The sequence below is a fragment of the Staurois parvus genome, unplaced genomic scaffold (genome assembly GCF_062004578.1).
Source record: "Staurois parvus isolate SC_StPar_1 unplaced genomic scaffold, SC_StPar_1.0 ptg000549l, whole genome shotgun sequence".
NCBI lineage: Eukaryota > Metazoa > Chordata > Amphibia > Anura > Ranidae > Staurois > Staurois parvus.
The window spans coordinates 4,208,593-4,227,667 of record NW_028318345.1 but is presented as its reverse complement, the minus strand read 5'-3'; the positions used below and the strand labels follow the sequence as shown (position 1 = coordinate 4,227,667).

The window sequence follows — 19,075 nt, the reverse complement described above, 5'->3', positions numbered from 1 at the left end:
GGATCATGGGGCCCCTGTGTCCTTGCCCAAACTCAAAAAAGCCTAAGTAAAAGGTACCAGGGACATCTTATGGGGCCCCCTACTGACCCCGGGCCCTCGGGCAGTGCCCGAGTTTCCAAATGGTCAGTCCGCCCCTGGTCCTGACTACCATGTGTGTGTAAACGGTTGACTTTTCTGTTAACCTGCCCCACTGATGATCACTCTCACTCTAATGGCATGTAGATTGAAAATCTCTGCGCGCAGGGTGAGGCTGAGTGTGTAATCATCCCATTCTGTTGGGGAGTGCAGTGGGAGATTTTCTTAGAGCATTAGTGTCATATCTGGTTTACAGCTTGTTAGGATTGTTTTTTTTAGAGCATTACTGCATGTGTTAAGTAACCATGCAGTAAAGTACTCTATCCTCTGTGAAAGTCGTTCTTGCATATTTTTAACAGATCGTAGATAACATACTGGCCTGGATCTTATATGTAATAGATAACTACATATTTTGCAATTATGGTTTATTCATTTTAATACTTATATTGAGTCAATTGACAGTAGAGGACAAATACACATGTATTGGTCACAGAATCTGGTAACAGCCTTTTACAGTAGCTAGGAGTATTGTGATTGTCACCATAGATAATTTTGTTCTTTTTAATTTTTCACATTTCTGGATTTCTGGGTAATTCCTTGTCCTTATGAAGGCATCGGTGGCCCTTTAGTTGTTGGTGGTTTAGTCACAGCAATACGAGGAGGAACTTCCAGATTTTTCCCTTTAGCCCCTGGATTTTCATTCTTATTGGGCCCTCTTCCTGAAATACAGATGACATGAGAAGTGTTAAATCCACATAACCACATAAGCACAGATTGTCTTTAAGCTCATATATTTTAATAGTAATGCAACAATAATACTGTGCTTACAAATGTTAATTCAGACCCCATAAATAATTAATACCCATTTATACAAAATTGTCCCCACCGAGTGTGGCACATGTGCAACTGGTGCAAACCAAATATGTTATCTTTGTACATGTACATCCTATTTAGCATACTCTACAGGTGAAACTCGAAAAAATTAGAATATTGTGCAAAAGTTCATTTATTTAAGAAATGCAACTTAAAAGGTGAAACTAATATATGAGATAGACTCATTACATGCAAAGCAAAATAGTTTAAGCCGTGATTTGTCATAATTGTGATGATTATGGCTTACAGCTCATGAAAACCCCAAATCCACAATCTCAGAAAATTATAATATTACATGCAATCAATAAAACAAGGATTTTACATATAACAATATCGGACCTCTGAAAAGTATAAGCATGCATATGTACTCAGTACTTGGTTTGGGCCCCTTTTACAGCAATTACTGCCTCAATGCGGCATGGCATGGAAGCTATCAGCCTGTGGCACTGCTGAGGTGTTATGGAAGACCAGGATGCTTCAATAGCTGCCTTCAGCTCTTCTGCATTGTTCAGTCTCATGTCTCTCATCTTTCTCTTGGCAATGCCCCATAGATTCTCTATGGGGTTCAGGTCAGGCGAGTTTGCTGGCCAATCAAGCACAGTAATCCCACGGTCATTGAACCAGGTTTTGGTGCTTTTGGCAGTGTGGGCAGGTGCCAAGTCTTACTGGAAAATGAAGTCAGCAACCCCATAAAGCTCGTCTGCGGAAGGAAGCATGAAGTGCTCCAAAATCTCCTGGTAGATGGCTGCATTGACCCTGGACTTAATGAAGCACAGTGGACAAACACCAGCAGATGACATGGCTCCACAAATCAACACAGACTGTGGAAACTTCACACTGGACTTCAAGCATCTTGCAGTGTGTGCCTCTCCATTCTTCCTCCATACTCTGGGTCCTTCTTTTCCAAATGAGATGCAAACGTTGCTCTCATCAGTAAAGAGGACTTTGGACCACTGAGCAACAGACCAGGTCTGTTTTTCTTTAGCCCAGGTAAGACACTTCTGACATTGTTTGTTGTTCAGGAGCGGCTTGACAAGAGGAATATGACATTTAAAGCCCATGTTCAGGGTCCGTCTGTGTGTGGTGGCTTTTGATGCACTGACTCCAGCCTCAGTCCACTCCTTGTGAAAGTCCCCAACCTTTTTGAATGGCCTTTTCCTGACAATCCTCTCCAGGCTGCGGTCATCCCTGCTGCTTGTGCACCTTTTTCTTCCACACTTTTCCCTTCCACATAACTTTTTATTAATGTGCTTTGATACAGCACTTTGGGAACATCCAACTTCTTTTTCAATTACCTTTTGAGGCTTTCCCTCCTTATGGAGGGTGTCAATGATGGTTTTCTGCACAACTGTCAGGTCAACAGTCATTCCCATGATTGCGATTCCTACTGAACCAGACTGAGAGACCATTTAAAGGCTCAGGAACCCTTTGCAGGTGTTATGGCTTAATTACCTGATTAGAGTGGGACACTTTGAGCCTAGAATATTGCACCTTTTCACAATATTCTAATTTTCTGAGATTGTGGATTTGGGGTTTTCATGAGCTGTAAGCCATAATCATCACAATTATGACAAATCATGGCTTGAACTATCTTTCTTTGCATGTAATGAGTCTATCTCATATATTAGTTTCACCTTTTAAGTTGCATTGCTGAAATAAATGAATTTTTGCACGATATTCTAATTTTTTGAGTTTCACCTCTATATAGAGCTGTTAGCAAGTGCTCTGTATACACGGTCCATGTGAACAGGGCTTTGCCAAGTATAAATTGAAGAGGGACGTAGCAAAAACTTCATGCATTACCAGGTTTGCTTACTCAGTTGTATCGTATGCAGAGTGAGTAGAATTGACATCCTTCTTATCAGATACATAGGATCTTTGATGTGACAAATTTAAAAAGATAAATAGGAAAGTAGTTTATCAACAATCTAGTATGCAATCAATGAAAAAAAAAAATCATACAATCCTATTTCTTTTATAAGGATCATAAATAATCTTGTATTGTATATAGTGGTCTGCTTATTTGTAGTGAATGAAAAATGAAAAACAGTTCTAACCAGCTGTTAAACCACAGTTCAGCCACCTGGTTTTATGCCCCCCCCCCCCCCCAGACTGTACATGTGAACGAGCCTTAAGTCATCCACTTTTCTCACACAATATTGTCACAGCTTTAACAAGGATTCACTCATTTTTCTAATTGGAGTTAGTTAGAAAAATGTGTGTCTCCTAAATTAAAGTTGAGTGAATCTTGTGTGATAACATAAATGGACCCCTAAGTGTCAGTATAGGGCCATGTGTCAATTGGTATCATATAGGAACCAAAAGAATGCTTTTTACCTGACTTTTTTGTATATTCTATATCTAATTTTACACATCCACAATATGTGATGCAGCAAAGGCAGCTAAGAAAGAGACAAGGTAAGTCTTATCTTGCAATAAAAATCAATAGGCACAAACATTGTTCAGTACCTGTAAAGTATGTAAGCAGCTTATTTATGCCATAATATAAAAGGGAGAGACGAGACAGGTGTTATCTTGACATAAACATTAGAGTGTATTATTTGAGAAACAAAGCACACACATTTTGTACAGTGGTTGGGCAGTTCATCTCCACATGGCAATGGTCATCAGTTTAAAAAAAAAAAAAAAGGCTACAACTTAACTACTCCCATTTCTGGCACTCTGAGGCCAACTTTGTCCAATAACTGTGCTGCACTGCATAGCACATTATGAAAGAGTTACCTTAAAACAAAACCCTTCAGTGACATGCTATCACCTCTGACAGGGCTTCCATCTTCACCCAATCTTTCAGGTTTGTGGGTTCCAGCCATTGGTATTGTCAAACCACAATAACGTCACTTCTGCGCATATGCAGGATCCACGATCGTGGCACAGCGCTCTGGAGGGACAGCATACTCAGTATACCATCCTTTCAAAGTGCAGTGTGCATGCGTCTATGACATCACTGGCTGCAGAAATAGTGAATATCTCCTAAATGGTACATGGAGATAGACACTGCACCTATCATATAGCAATCTTGTAAAAATACTTTCAACTATTAATAATATTTATAACTAAAGTAATTGTGTGTCAATCCTATCATATCAAATATAAACATGTAAAATAAACCAGTGATAGTATGCTAGTATAAACCTTTAAAAACCAGTATAATTTAAACAGGTGCCATAAATCAAATCAAGTAACATGTGATGTATATCTTCTAAACAAAATTCTAAGTGATTAAAAGTCCCATATAACACATGTATTAAACCAAACAAAAGTCCCAAGTGAGCAAATAAATAAATAAACTGCTTCTTCCTTATTCTTTTTTCCATCACTACTGTGAATCCACCACCAAAAATGCTCAAGGAACACACCAGAGGTGTTTGCTGGGGTATTAACAACCAGCTAGCAGTGCATTCCTCTCTGGGTGCATTAGTCTGCAGACTTAATCGCTTCTCAAACTCTCTCGTACATAAGTATAATCCTGACCATCAATAAAGGGGAGGAAAGGAAAGAGGAACTCTCATAGCATAAGATCCTTAAAACCTCGGTTAGAGAGAATGGTTTTGCTTGATGCTTATGCTGTGAAATGTGTGTCAGTGGAGACACACAGTAATGTGAGTGGACATGCTTTTATAAATAAAATACTGGTTTTAAGGAACTTTGTCCAATAACTGTGCCGCACTGCATAGTAGCATATTACGAAAGTCTCACCTTAAAACAAAACAATCCAGTGACATGCTATCACCTCTGACAGGGCTTCCATCCTCATCTGGTATTCCAGGTTTGCAGGCTCCAGCCGTTTGAATTGCCAAGCCACAATGACGTCACTCCTGCACACATGCGGGATCCATGGTCGTGGCACAGCGCTCTGGAGGGACAGCATATTCAGTATACCGTCCTTTCAAAGTCCTGTGACATCACCGGCTGCAGAAATAGTAAATATCTCCTAAATTGTGCAAATTTAGGAGATATTCCTTGTACATACAGATAAGCTTTATTATAAGCTCACCTGTAGGTAGAAGTCACCAAGCAGTCTTAACGGTCTGATGCACTCCAATCACCCCACATTAAAAATTATAAGAAAAAAAAAAGAGAAAGAAAAGGCCCCAATTAATATAAAATAGTAACTAAGGTGTTGACAATTTAAGCAAAAGGTATCAGTTAGGTGCTGTGGACAGCTGTGGTCCTTAAACTCTTCACACCAGCCGAACGCAAATGTGCGGCCTCCCGGCGTCTGGGCCTAGACGCCAAGCGGCTACACATTTGCGTTCTATTAAAAAAGGACATATGTGCCGAGAGTGCCCGCCCTGCGTGCTCCCATTACACATGTCCGGTACTCACGAAAAGGTCCCGATCTCCTCTTGCGATCAGGATCTTTCCCGATCATGTGACCGCCGTGATGTGTCGTCACGGCAGTCACATGACCCTAAACCCCGCCCCGCCTCCTGGCTTCTGAAACTCTTAAAGGGCTGGGAGGTGCTAGCATGAAGGGGTTAAAAGGATTTTTGGGTGTACAGATCTGTGCACACAAACAGGACACATGTAAAATGTATCCCAGCTGCAATTCAAAGAAAGTAGATGTAAACACGACCAACAAAAGCTCCTATAAACTTTAACATGATAGTATCACTTGAAAAGCCTATTTGTTTTTCATCACTAGCTTTCATGAAAACAGCTAGTGACAATGCTCTGTCACAAATCACCTTGTCACATTTTTTCAGACAAACCTATTCAGACAAACTCCATTCACACTGAGTTGAGCATTTTGCAGGTGTTTTTTCAAGTATTTTTTTCAGGCGTCTTTGAGCGCTTTTTTTCAGCAGATTTGTAAATATTATAGGCATTTTTTCAGGCGTTTTTCATTTAGGTGTTTTTGCTGTGGCCAATAGAAATAGCTGCTGTTTGAGCTGAAAACGCCTGAAAAAACACTTGAAAAAATGCTTGAAAAACCATCAATTCCCACTGTTCCGGCATTTTCCATTCAAGTCTATGGGGACAAAACGCTCAGATCTGCCTGAATAGTAGCGCAAGAACTTTTTTGAATGACCGATGTTTTGCTATATGCATGAAAGGCTCATATGTGAATAAAGACCATAGAATTGAATAGGATTTTGCTTGATGAGCATTTCTGAGCATCAGGCGTCGAGCTGAAAGTGTGAATGGAGTCTAAGATTCTTTGTTGATGCGCATTGACCAGACATATTCTACTGATGTCACTATTTAATGTGGACATTCCATTAACTGCCTCCCGTCCGCCATATAAGGAAATGACGGACTGGCGGCAGTTCTCTTGTTCTGGGAGAATGTCATATGATGTCCTCCCACTCTAATCGTGCGTGCGCGCCCCTGGTGGAGCGCAGCACAGCAATCGTTGGTGCACTGTGTCCCTCGGACACAGCGGACTACCAATCAGCGGAAAGAGCCAATGAAAGAGCCACATATCAGTGCCCATCTGAGCTGCCTTTCAGTGCCACCTATCAGTGCTGCCAATCAGTGCCACCTATCAGTGCCCGTTAATGCTGCCTAACAGTGCCAGTCAGTGCTGCCTAACACTGCTGCCTATCAGTACAAGTCAGTGCTGCCTATCAGTTCCATATGTGAGTGCTGCCTTTCAGTGCCCATCAGTGATGACTGTCAATGCCCATCAGTTCCACCTACCAGTGCCTCATCAGTGCCACCTATTAGTGCCCATCACTGCAGCCTCATTGCACACATCAGTGAAGGAGAAAAATCACTTATTTACAAAACTTTATAACAGAAACTAAGAAAAAAATGTTTTTCTAAATTTTCAGTTGTTTTTGATTTGTTTAGCAAAAAATAAAAAAAACCCAGAGGTGATTAAATACCACCAAAAGAAAGCTCTATCTGTCTCAAAAACATTATACAAATTTCATATGAGTACGATGTTGACCGCGCAATTGTCACTCAAAGTGCGACAGTGCAGAAAGCTGAAAATTGGCCTGGGCAGGAAGGGGGTAAAAATGATCAGTAAACAAGTGGTTAAAAAAAGAAGGTACATTCTATTGATAGCACCCAAAGACTAATTGCCTGATAAGAAAATAATGTTGTTGCCCAAAAAAAAAAAATACCTCGGCCCCATCTTCTGTTGCTTCTCCTGCGATAACTAAAGGGCTCAAAATTCTGTGAGAACACACCCTTACAATGGGCTGGAGTGTATTCTCGTGGGATTGTAATCATTCAGCTATCCCAGGAGGCCAAGGTGGGGCAGGATGACCAAGGTATTTAAATAAATATTCAAAGGAATTGTGCCACACCACACTTTTGGTACTCACTATTGTAAATCTTCTGTGCTAACAACCTCTATTCAATTACAAAAATCTACTAAAATATTAAAATCAGTGCCTGTGTGAAATGTCAACAGAACCTCATTAAAAATGTGTGAATATTCCAATCAATGCTGCTACAACCCTATTGGGATAACCCAACACCATGTTCAATCTCAATTTGTAAAGGGTGACCTTGCACCTATCAAGGTAAAAATACTTTCAACTGTTTATAACATTTATAACTAAAGTAATTGTGTGTCAAAATACTTTCTTGTAAAAATACTTTCAACTGTTTATAACATTTATAACTAAAGTAATTGTGTGTCAATCCTATCAATCCAAGCAGAACTTTGGATGTTTGACGTCACCACACATGCCGGCTTGTTGGCTCATGGCCAGAGATTGCGGTCAGAGCGAACTGGTTTGCTTGATACTTATGCTGTGAAGCTTGTGTCACTAGAGACATGGGAATGTGAGTGGATATGCTTTTATAAATAAAATACTGGTTTGTAAGGATCTTATGCTATGCGAGTTCCTCTTCTCTATTGATGTTTGAGAAAGTTTGAGAAGCAATTAAGTCTGCAGACATTTGCTCCCAGAGGGGATTTTGCTGCTAGCTGGTTGTTGATACCAAATACCTCTAGTGAGTTCATTTAATATTTTAGGTGGTGGATTCATAGTGGTGTTGGAAAAAAAGAATAATAAAGAAGAAGTTTATTTATTTATTTGCTCACTTGGGACTTTTGTTTGGTGTAATACTGTACATGTGTTATATGGAACTTTTAATCACTTTGAATTTTGCTTAGGAGATATACATCACATGTCACTTGGTTTGATTTATGACACCTGTTTAAATTATGCTGGATTTACAGGGTTTATTCTAGCATACTGTCACTGGTTTATTATACACGTTTAGATTTGATATGATAGGATTGACACACAATTACTTTAGTTAAGTGTTCTTGCATGGCAAGACCACTTACTGTTATCTCACAAATATATTCTTATTATAGCCAAATTTACCACCCTAACTCCTCCCACAGTTTTTACACTACATAGACAGTAATATACCAAAACGTGTGGATTGTTCCCAATTGGTGTGCTGTTACTTTGTGGAACGTTTCACCAAATGGTTCACAAAATATCAGCGTTTTTGTGGTGAAATTGGTCCCATAGGAATGAATGGCGGAATGTTCAAAACTAGAGTGGGAGCTGACAAAAGCTAAAGTGTGAGCTGAAAAATCAGGACATGATTTCTAAACTGCCATCACTCCCTTACTTTAAAGCCCACCTACACAAATCTTATATCATAACGTTCAGCTATCCCTGCTGTCACTAAAAATGTCCACGGCTAAGCCATAGTCCTGATAGTTTCACAATATGACCATTTGTTTGCAACTCATGCCGTCCATTGACATTCATTGAAACTCCACTCTAGGCACCTCAAATTTGAAGGGCAATTTCTAAACTGCAACTGTGCCTTCATTTTTAATATTTCAGAGACATACTATGCATAATAATTTTTAAACTACAACAGTTTGAAGATGGCAACCGCCAGTGAAGTGAGCAAGTTGGAGCAGTTTGTTTTTAACCGCTCTTCTCTGCCCTTGCTGTAGAGTGAGTTGCCATAGGAACCCAGGTGTGTGAGCAGGCAAGAAAAAGAACATCACACAATTTTCCCAGAAATTGTAGCTTTTCTAGTTATAAATAATATTAATAGTTGAAAGTATTTTTACAAGATCACGATATGATAGGAGCAGCGCCACCCTTTACAAATTAAAATCGGACAAGGTATTTGCTTTACTTTTTTTTCACTATAGCCAGGTGCTTGGCTAGAGACAGAAAGTGATTTAGGACACTGTGCTGAGGTCCTTCCTGTGTTACCTAATGGACTTCAGCTGAACGGGTTACCACTACCTCACCTCCACCCACCAGGGGCAGCTGACAAGCAGAAAGAGCTAAAGAAAGTTGATGGTTGGCAGCACTGAATCATGGGAGAAGTTCAGGAAAGAAACTTTACTATGGCAGCTAAGAACTACAATTCCTAATGTGAGCTGGGTATAAAGACAGAGAGAGAGAGATGTATTTTCACAGGCTGAATATTGAGGGATTTCCTCTTTGCTGAAAGGAGACCAAGGTGTGATAAGTATTGCTTCTCCTTTGTGCACATCAACCTGCTACAAGCCTGCGGCTGTGTGCTAAGGACTGGAGTAGCTCCATGCAGATCCAGAAGGAAGTTGGCATCTGAACAGCAGGACCCCTGTTGTTGTATCACTGGAACTGATGAGAGGACACTGCTGCCCTTAACCTGTTGCTGTCAGCAGAGACTGAGCACATAGGGACTGGCCGTCTAACTAGCAGCATTTTTTACTGCATACAGACTCTACTGGGATTGTACTCATGTGCACCACCTTAAAGACAGGGCCTCAACGCTATCCAACTGAAGAACTAGGGCTAACAACTGCTCACTCAGATAGCTGCTTCACAAGAACCTTCCCTATTGTTCATATTAAAAAGTACCTATTTAGAGAGGTTTAAATTTCATCACTGCTATTCAAATAGAGTGCATTCTAAAAATGGTATAGCCTACTGTCCACAGAGGAGTTATCACAGTATTAATTATTATTGCTGTTTTCTAATGTCATTACTTATTGCTGCTTTTGTGGATTACCAGGTTTACTCCAGTTTCGTTACATAGAACTTCATTCAGTGCTGCTATAGCCTAGTGATAATATTGTCTAGAGAACTGTGATTGACCTAACCCTTTACTTACTGATTTATGTGCATACTGCTATTAACTGCAACCCATGAGAAATAAATTGGGTTAATTTACCACTAACCAGTCTGATATTTGCTTTTGATACTGCTTTTTGATACTGAACCTAAGTTGTGTGCAGGGTATCTATATTTGTGCTCCTAGTTGCAGTGCAGTATCCATCTGCCTAACTGGGTGTGTCAGTGGGGCTGAGGTTGTTTTCAGTTTCAATGCAGAAGAACAGAGAACCCAATCTACCATGCAGCTCCTGTGGAGGTAGCACTCCATTACCAACAGCTTTATTTCCAGCCAATTTGAATTTGGACTGTGGGAACTTTTGGTTTTGAAACAAGCCCTGCGAAAAAACAATTGCAGCCAGCAACAATTAGGAAATATGTTATGTAAAAAAAAACATATTCAGTCCAGTGCATGTGGACAGAGACATGCTGTAAAGAGGCTGCAGGGCATTAGCAACATTAAGATACAACAAAGGATGAAAAAAGTAAAACCTATTCATTTTCTCCCTCCCTAAATTTCTCAAGATACATAGCATTCTGCTATCTAAATGACATTCAGTAAAAGAGTTTACATATATTTCAAGAAAGACACCTGCTAGTGCCTGCAAGCCATACACTAATCTCTTTCAATGCACTTTATCAACGGTATGCCCTATGCTTCACCTATTACTTTACAGCTAAAGCACATTGCCAATATGGCTGCTAACACCTCAACTTTTTACTGTTTAGTGAGGGGGCTGATTATTCATGCCCCCCTTATTGGCCCTTTTAAGCCAGTTTAAAGGATGGACAGTATATCCTGGTTACTATGGCAAATTCCTCAAACGTCGACAATGTGATGTTCACCTCAAACTTATGATGGTAGCAAACCTGAACCTCATCCTGAGTAATAATGACAAAAGCACACACCTCTTTCAACTGTATATATGATCATAGAACTTGTCTGATTAACAAAAGCAGCGCACAAGCAGTTAACACATTCCTCACCTCTTGGAAAGGATTTGGTAGGCCAAAGTAAGTATTTTTAATAAGTCTGCAAATGTGTAAAATAAAATCTAACAATGCTTGTGCTAGTTTCTCAGGATACCCCTAAATTGTCCTAATCTTCACTTAGGTTTCACATAAGGCAATAGGATTTGGGCAGCGATGGGCTGTTTATGCCCAGCCTATATCTATCTACATCTGAGATACAAATCTCAGATATGTATATATATATATATATATATATAAAAGGTATTGATGATCTAAGATAGCACCACTGCAGAACTTGACTTTCTGCATGCATTATATCACTACCATCACTACACAGGTGGGAAATATTGTTTATTTATTTTTATTTATTTTATTACAGATATGTATATAGCACCAACAAAATATTTAGCACTTTACATACTGTATATTCACATCAAGCCCCCACTTTCAAGAAGCTTACAATCTAAGCTCCCTATATTACATGCATACATACACAGATACACATACATGGGGGCGATTTAGACGTGAGCCATGAACCTACAAGCATGTCTTTGGAGTGTTTCAAGATTTTCATCTATTCCTAATATTAGTAACAAGGTAAAATAAGCAGTGTTTTCCGTATTCTTACCAGGGGGGTTGTCTTTACTGGCTTCTTGGGCCTCTGCTGCTGCTTCTGCTGCCTTTTCTGCTGCTTTTTTACTGCGCTTTTTGTTCTCTTCAGCTTGCTAAACCATATATTAAACAAATTCATAATATCACCAAACATTTAGCATGGATATGATGAAGCAATGTACATAAAAAAGATCATATCTATACTTACGCTTTGCAGTTTTTTCTTGAGTTCCAAAATTGAAGCTTGGTATCCCTTTGAAGTTGCATTTAGATAGTAGATGCTCATACTGCGTATAAAGAGTAATTGATTAATTTTTCAATAAACTGCATACAAAATAAATTCAAAATATTACACAGTAAGATATATAAATATATTGATGTATCAGTCAGAGTGTTAAAAGATTAATATGAATAGGTCAGGGGTCACATTCTGCAACATTACGGATCAAATTAAAGCGATTCCCCACCTACTAACAAAAACACGTCAACACAGGGCCCTAATAAGGACAAAATATCAGCTATGGCACTGGCAATATCAGAAAGGGAAGGTAGCAACAGCAATCTTCCTAGGATTTGAGGCCAAACTTAACCTTTACAGGAACAGTCATGATGCATACAGCATATCTTCAGCTACCTATATCTCTAGATGTATTGATCTGTTTGACATGAATTTTCATTTCAAGAAACCTCTGCTTATGCATGTACTCAGTTTTCATAGCCCAGGTTTGTGACAGAAATGGTGAAGTGAGTAGCCTACCCAAGGGAGTCAAAATGCGAAAAGGAAACAAACTGCATAAAATAAACAGTGGCTGAGAGATAGATTCACAGTTTGAACCACAACCAAAGAATGAAGTGAAGTCCTTATTTTGGGTACACTGGAACTGGAGAGAGGGACAGAAGATCAATATCCCATTTGAGGTAAAAGACATAAACTACCCTAGACAAAAAAGGAGGTCTTGGGTCTCAACACCACTTGAACATATTGCAAAACCACAAAATGTTTTTTCAGGATAAGTCCTCCAGTTCAGCAGAGGAGATAGCTACAAAGACAATTGCCAATGAATGACTGTAAAAAGAGGGATGTCTCCAAGAGGTGCTCAGAGCACTGAAAGAAAGCCTTCCATGTCCAATTATAGACCTTAGAGAAAGTAGCACTCCAAGCTGTTAGCATTATAAGAAACACAAAATTGTAGATGTTCCTGCTCCATAGAATCTGGACTTCAACCATGTCATGAAAGCCAGCAGTCATGAAGTAGGGTAGCAAAACAGTCCAAGAGACAGAAGATCCTGATATGCTGACATTGCCTACAGAGCATATGTCAGAAATCCTACCAAGTCTGCATTCCATAGGCCAATCTGGAGCAATGATGGCACTGGAAACCCCTTTATCTTTATGCTGCAAATCAGGCAAGGAAGGTGTAAGAAAGGAAGGCATAGATAAGTGTATACTGATTAAGTAAAGTCACAAAAGCATCCACTGGTTCCACTAAACGATTCCTACATCTAAATACAAACACTTCCAGAAAATATGAGAGTAGCTCAGTGTCAAGATGAGAAATGTTCCAGGTTGGTTAGACCTAAAACTATTAGAGAACATTATTTTTTTAAGACACCACAGCATAACCAATTGAGTCCCGGGCACCTTTTTAAAACGGAACAGGAGTGCTTGTAGCAGATCAATGTAAACACAAAGCTTTCACATTGCATATACATTGGAAAGGATGTGACATCAGGAATGACATCACAGCACTTCTTGTTGGTATGTAGGCCTTGGCAGCGCTGCTGCAGCTCTGTCCAGCTTCTCCTTGCAAAAATAGATCACTGCTATAGTGACATGTTGCTGGCTGCTGCACAGCTGCATATGGGGGTCTGTATCTGGTCTCCACTGATCAGATCCAGACCCCCAATGAAAAAAAAGTTAAACAAATAATTATTGCACATACGTAAGTTGCACCCAAATTTTGTACAAATTGACAACTGAAAGAGGATGAGCTTTTAAAAGACAAACTGTAATGTGATGCCTATGGTTTATGTGCTTTAAGTAGTTATTTGGTACAATACACTAATACAGTATTTTCTCTACAGAATTTTTAATTCAAAGTTTTTGTAACTTTGAGTTGATTCATTTTTTCTATCTTTTGTAAACAATTTAATAAAGCTTCATTGTAATTTTCATTTATGATAAAATCAATACTATTTTAATCTGATGATGCTGGGGCCTTAAATAGCGTGGGGGCTTAAACAGCGTGGGGCCCTGGGACTCAAGTGGTGAAGACCTGGACCATGCATTTCATAGCAATCCACGGGTGTTATTAAATTCTGTGTGTATATGCTTGCACATAGTAATATTGTGATAGTAGGATTTGCTTGTCTCTGTAGGATTGGTGCATCAGTATACAAGCACAAGCTTAGTGAATCAGGAACAGTGGCTGTTTCTAGTGAATGTGCATAGCAATAAGTAACATTGTGCCAACTGTTGGACACTCACATCAGCTATCCCTTCCAATGGGCGAGTTTAGATTAGGCAGGGATGCATTGATGTAGAGTGAAATGGCATGCTCCAATGTGTGAGAGAGACATGCAAGAGCTGTATGGAGGGCAGAACTCTAGGTGAGGCAGCCATCCATCAGTCCCCGGGCACACCAGTGTGACTTGTCATGTGATTTGATAGTTTGAATCGCATGACAAGTCACACCCTATTGTCCATAATGGTAGCGGTCATATCGGTGCGCTTCCAACTCCATCAGAGTCACACCGATTTTGAAGGTACTTCATGCACTACTTTTTGCAAGTTCAGGTGCGACTTGCATAGACATTTGTGCATGAAGTCACGCAGATATCTTCCAAGTCACACCTGAAGTCGTGCTGACATCTGACTTTGAAATCGTGCGATTTCAAGTGAAGTCGCATGGTTTCAAAGTCCGATTTGGTGTGACCGAAGACTCACTCACAGAGCAAATAGTCCCATGAACAGCAGAACTGCCATAAAGGAGAGTTCTGATGGCACAGGCTGAGCTGGTAGACTGTAAGAGTGCAGTGTTTAGTCCTTCACTAAAGTTTGAGCAGCAAAACGTAACTTTCAGTAGGCTATGCCAACTATTTAATTCCTAGTGGAACATTTGAAAGACTGTCACATCAGAGACTAAGTGCTAGAAGTGCTGGAACCTGTAAGTGAAAGTATCTGGTTATCAGCTAAACCACCCAAGAAGTAGGCATCATGAAAACGATATTCCCAGCCCACCCATACTGGTGTGTAATATTAGAGAAAAGAGAGCTGCCTCAGCACTTGTTCAATGTTGGTGCTATTGAAAATTTCATATCATACACAATTCTTGCATCAAGAAAAAGTATAACATCTCTTTCTGTAAAACTTACACCATGAGTAGGATGAAAGGTAGAATAAGTCCAGGGTTTGAGGCATAGCTGAATACTTTAGCAAACCATGCAGGGAAGTCGTTGTCCAGGGTCTCCTGTATAACTTCATACATTCTTTGTTTCCCACTAACAAAAAAGAAGATTTAGATATATTAGTACATACTGTATGTGTATAGTAAAAACAAATTAAATGAGTCATCCATACAGAAACCATATACTAATACATGTGCAAACCATATACAAATGTATCAGTGATTGCATCCTTCTGTATCCCAAAATTTTAGCTGAACCACCTGCTCTGTCCTGCAGCGACATAGGCGTAAGAGATTGGAACCATGTGACACAAGTATCTGACACTCCTGGAAATGTAAAATGCCAAAGAGACTGGCAGAGGCTGCAGCACTGGGACAGAGTGAAGGCAGGAGACAATGGCCACCAGAGAGGTAAGTCTAAGAGCTCGGTTCTTCTAGAGCACATTCTTTAGGATTTTGTTGCTACCCTGACAAGTTCACTTTAAAATAGATTTATTGATTTCTGTATCCCTGTTGGTTATTTCATTTCATTTTCATTCCTTTCCTGGTGACAACTGATGCCTTTGAAAGAAGTAAAATCCCTCACTCAGGGGCATAGACAGCAGTACAGAGTGTGGATGAGTTTTATTCCCATCTGTGTCTCCATTGTTTCTTTGTCTCCACTGTGAGATTTAGAGCTAAGTGGCACTGTCAGGGATCTCCTCGATCCCTGCCGCGATGGTCCCGGCGCAGGCGCAGTGCACCGCCCTGTGCAGGGACACGGGCACGAGGTCCGGGCCGGCCGCGGCGTTCGAGTTCGCGCATGCGCAGTAGAAGCCGCGGCCGCCCGCTGGGCACCAATGGCAGCGCAGGGCGGGATATTTAAATGGCCCTGAGCTGTCATTCAGTGCCTTCTGGTCTTCCCTGCATCCTGTGAACCTGTGAACCTGTACCTTTGTAAGTTTTGACCCGGATTGTACCTGACCTTGCTGCTTTCTCCTATTCTGACCCTTGCTTTGCCTGACCTCTCTCTTGAATGCCCCTGATTGGATTTGACCTGCTGTTGCTGAACTGGCGTGTGACCCGACCATTCTATGCCCGCTGCCTTGTACCTTGCCATCCTCTCTGTTACCGACCCGGCCCGTCTGACCTTGCTCATCCATCCATCCATCCCTTGCAGTGGGGTCTTCTGACCTCCTCACATCAGACTCTTCCCCGTGGGAGCCCTTGGCGCATACCACTACCACTGACGGACGCACCCAGTAGCCATGACCTGGTCTCGGGGGGCTCCAAGTCCATCCCCACCATCAGGGGCCCTGGTGAACAAGCACCCTGGGACTTAGATTCCGTGCGCTGGGGACGCCTATTCAGTGGAGTGCTAGTGGTACCGCCAGGCGGTCCCTTACAGTACCAGAAGGCCATGACTGAGTCTAGAGGAGGGCCCTCGCCGCTTGAGGAGATCTGCAGGCACCTGTCTAATTTGACACAGGCCGTATCGGCCCTGCAGGATAGATGTCAGCAAATTGAAACCCAATTCCAGACCTGCACTATATCCGTTCCTGCCCCACAGGCCGCGGTCCCCGCACCCCCAGCCGTAGCGGCCCCTGTGCTGGTGTCTGGGGCATCCGCACCACTCCCGGCGGCCGAACCCCGAGTACCCTTACCGGAACGTTTCCACGGGGACCGCACACGCTTCAGATCATTCCGAGAGTCCTGTCTTCTCTATTTTGAGTTACAACCCCGGACCTTCGTTTACTGAATCCGTGAAGGTGGGGTTCGTCATCTCCCTCCTGCAGGGTGAACCCCAAGACTGGGCCCACCGATTACGGGGAAAAAATGACCCTCACCTTAGTTCGGTTGACAATTTTTTTGATGCAATGGCCATCCTTTATGATGACCCACAGCGGGCAGCTTCTGCTGAAGCTACTTTGTACAAGCTCCGGCAAGGCCGCCGAGCGGCAGAGGAGTACGCGTCTGAGTTTAGGCGCTGGATGGGGGACACACGCTGGAACGAGTTCGCACTCCTGCATCAGTTCCGTATAGGCCTATCAGAAGGCCTGAAAGATGAGCTTGCCCGGGTGGAGGTACCTGAGACTTTAGAGGACTTAATAGCACTGACCATTAAAATTGACCGTAGACTGCGGGAACGCAGGTTTGAGAGGTCCGGCCAGGGTCATGGAAATCCCTGGGGGTCACTTCAAGGTCCCAGTCAAGCACCTAGGCCAAACATCCAGAACCGGCCACCTGGAGATATCCCTGAACCCATGCAACTCGGCCTGGCACGGCCTAAACTATCCCCAGAGGAACATCAGCGCAGACGATCCCAGAACCTGTGCCTCTACTGTGGTGAAGCTGGTCATATGGTACGATCCTGCCCGCAGAAACTGAGTAAGTGCACCTCTTCTTCCTTATCCATTGGCAATGTTGGTCCATCCCAATACTTAGTGGTACCCCTTTCCTTTCAGCTGCCAGAAAGGACCGTGGAAGTATCGGCCATAATTGATTCGGGGGCATGCAGCTGCTTCTTGGACATTAATTTTGCTCACCAGCAGGGTATTCCTCTCCAATGTAAACAGAAGGGGTTTAATATTTATTTGGCCGACGGTTCCCGAATAAAATCGGGGGTGGTGAACCAGGAAACCCCCTCCATCACCACTGTCATTGCCGGCCAGCACCAGGAACTCCTCCGCCTGGATGCTAAAGCTTCACCCCTCTTCCCAGTCATTCTGGGGCTCCCATGGTTACGGGCCCATAACCCCCAGATTGACTGGGAGACTGGAGTAATCTCGTTCCCTTCCCCATACTGTCGGGTATACTGCCGCACTTCGGGCCCGGGGGTCCCCCAAATCCTCCTGTGCTCTGAGGGGGAAGCTGAATTAAAACAAGTAATCCCTGCAGTCTACCATGAGTTTCTAGATGTGTTCAGCAAACGGGGAGCCAATACTCTACCCCCCCACCGCCCTTATGACTGTCCCGTTGACCTGTTACCCGGCTCAGAAATTCCTTTTGGGCGAATCTTCCCCCTTTCAGAGCTCGAATTGGGGGCCCTAAAGGAATATATCGAGGACAGCCTCCAGAAGGGGTTCATCCGCCCCTCCACTTCACCGGCGGGGGCGGGCATTTTCTTTGTTGAAAAGAAAGACAAAACCTTAAGGCCGTGTATCGATTACAGGGAATTGAACAGGGTCACGATAAAGAACCGTTACCCACTGCCGTTAGTACCAGAGTTGTTCCAAAGTTTAAAGACAGCAGTGGTTTTTACCAAGCTGGATCTGAGGGGGGCGTACAACTTGATTCGCATAAGGGAGGGGGACGAGTGGAAGACGGCCTTCCGCACCCGCTTCGGCCATTTTGAATATCTGGTCATGCCGTTCGGGCTGTGTAATGCTCCGGCCACGTTTCAACACTTTGTGAATGATATTTTTAGGGACTTTCTGGATGTCTTTGTTATCGTTTATTTAGACGACATTCTGATTTTCTCCCCATCTTTGGGGGAACACAGAATACATGTAGCAAAGGTATTGGGGCGATTGCGGCAGCATGGGTTGTACGCCAAGGCAGAGAAATGTTGTTTTGAACAATCCAGCATTGCCTTCTTGGGCCTGATTATCTCCACCGCGGGGGTCGCGATGGATCCCCAGAAAGTCGCTGCAATACTGGATTGGCCTGAACCCACAGACAGGAAAGGCGTCCAACGATTCATCGGCTTTGCAAATTTTTACCGGAAGTTCATCAAGAACTTCTTGGGTCTGGTCTCCCCCATTACTCAGCTAACCAAGCTGGGAACCCGGTTCAGATGGACACCAGAGGCGCAGGAAGCTTTTGAAGCCTTGAAGAAGCTGTTCACCTCGGCACCCATTTTGGGTCACCCAGACGCCGCCCTGCCCTATATCTTGGAAGTAGATGCATCGGAGAATGCGGTAGGTTCCATCCTCTCCCAGCGGAAAGGCACCAAGGAACTGCTCCATCCTGTAGCATTCTTCTCACGGAAGCTTACCCCAGCGGAGAAGAATTATGATATCGGTGATCGAGAGCTACTAGCGATCAAAACGGTGTTAGACGAATGGAGGTACCTGCTGGAAGGTGCGGTGC

The 19,075-nt window shown here is 42.4% G+C and overlaps 1 protein-coding gene across 1 annotated transcript in view; it reads right to left on the bottom strand.

The window, feature by feature from the left end:
- Positions 1–493: 493 nt before the first annotated feature.
- The window catches only part of LOC149451071 (transmembrane channel-like protein 1), a 115,286-nt gene continuing 96,704 nt past the window's right edge, over positions 494–19,075 (bottom strand). The window contains exons 19-22 of the mRNA XM_089691035.1: positions 14,973–15,098; positions 11,806–11,884; positions 11,614–11,710; positions 494–794 (exon numbers count right to left, since the gene is read on the bottom strand). Of these exons, the coding sequence (XP_089547161.1) occupies positions 679–794; positions 11,614–11,710; positions 11,806–11,884; positions 14,973–15,098 (418 nt within the window). The 3' untranslated portion in view covers positions 494–678. The remainder of the gene's footprint in view (positions 795–11,613; positions 11,711–11,805; positions 11,885–14,972; positions 15,099–19,075) is intronic.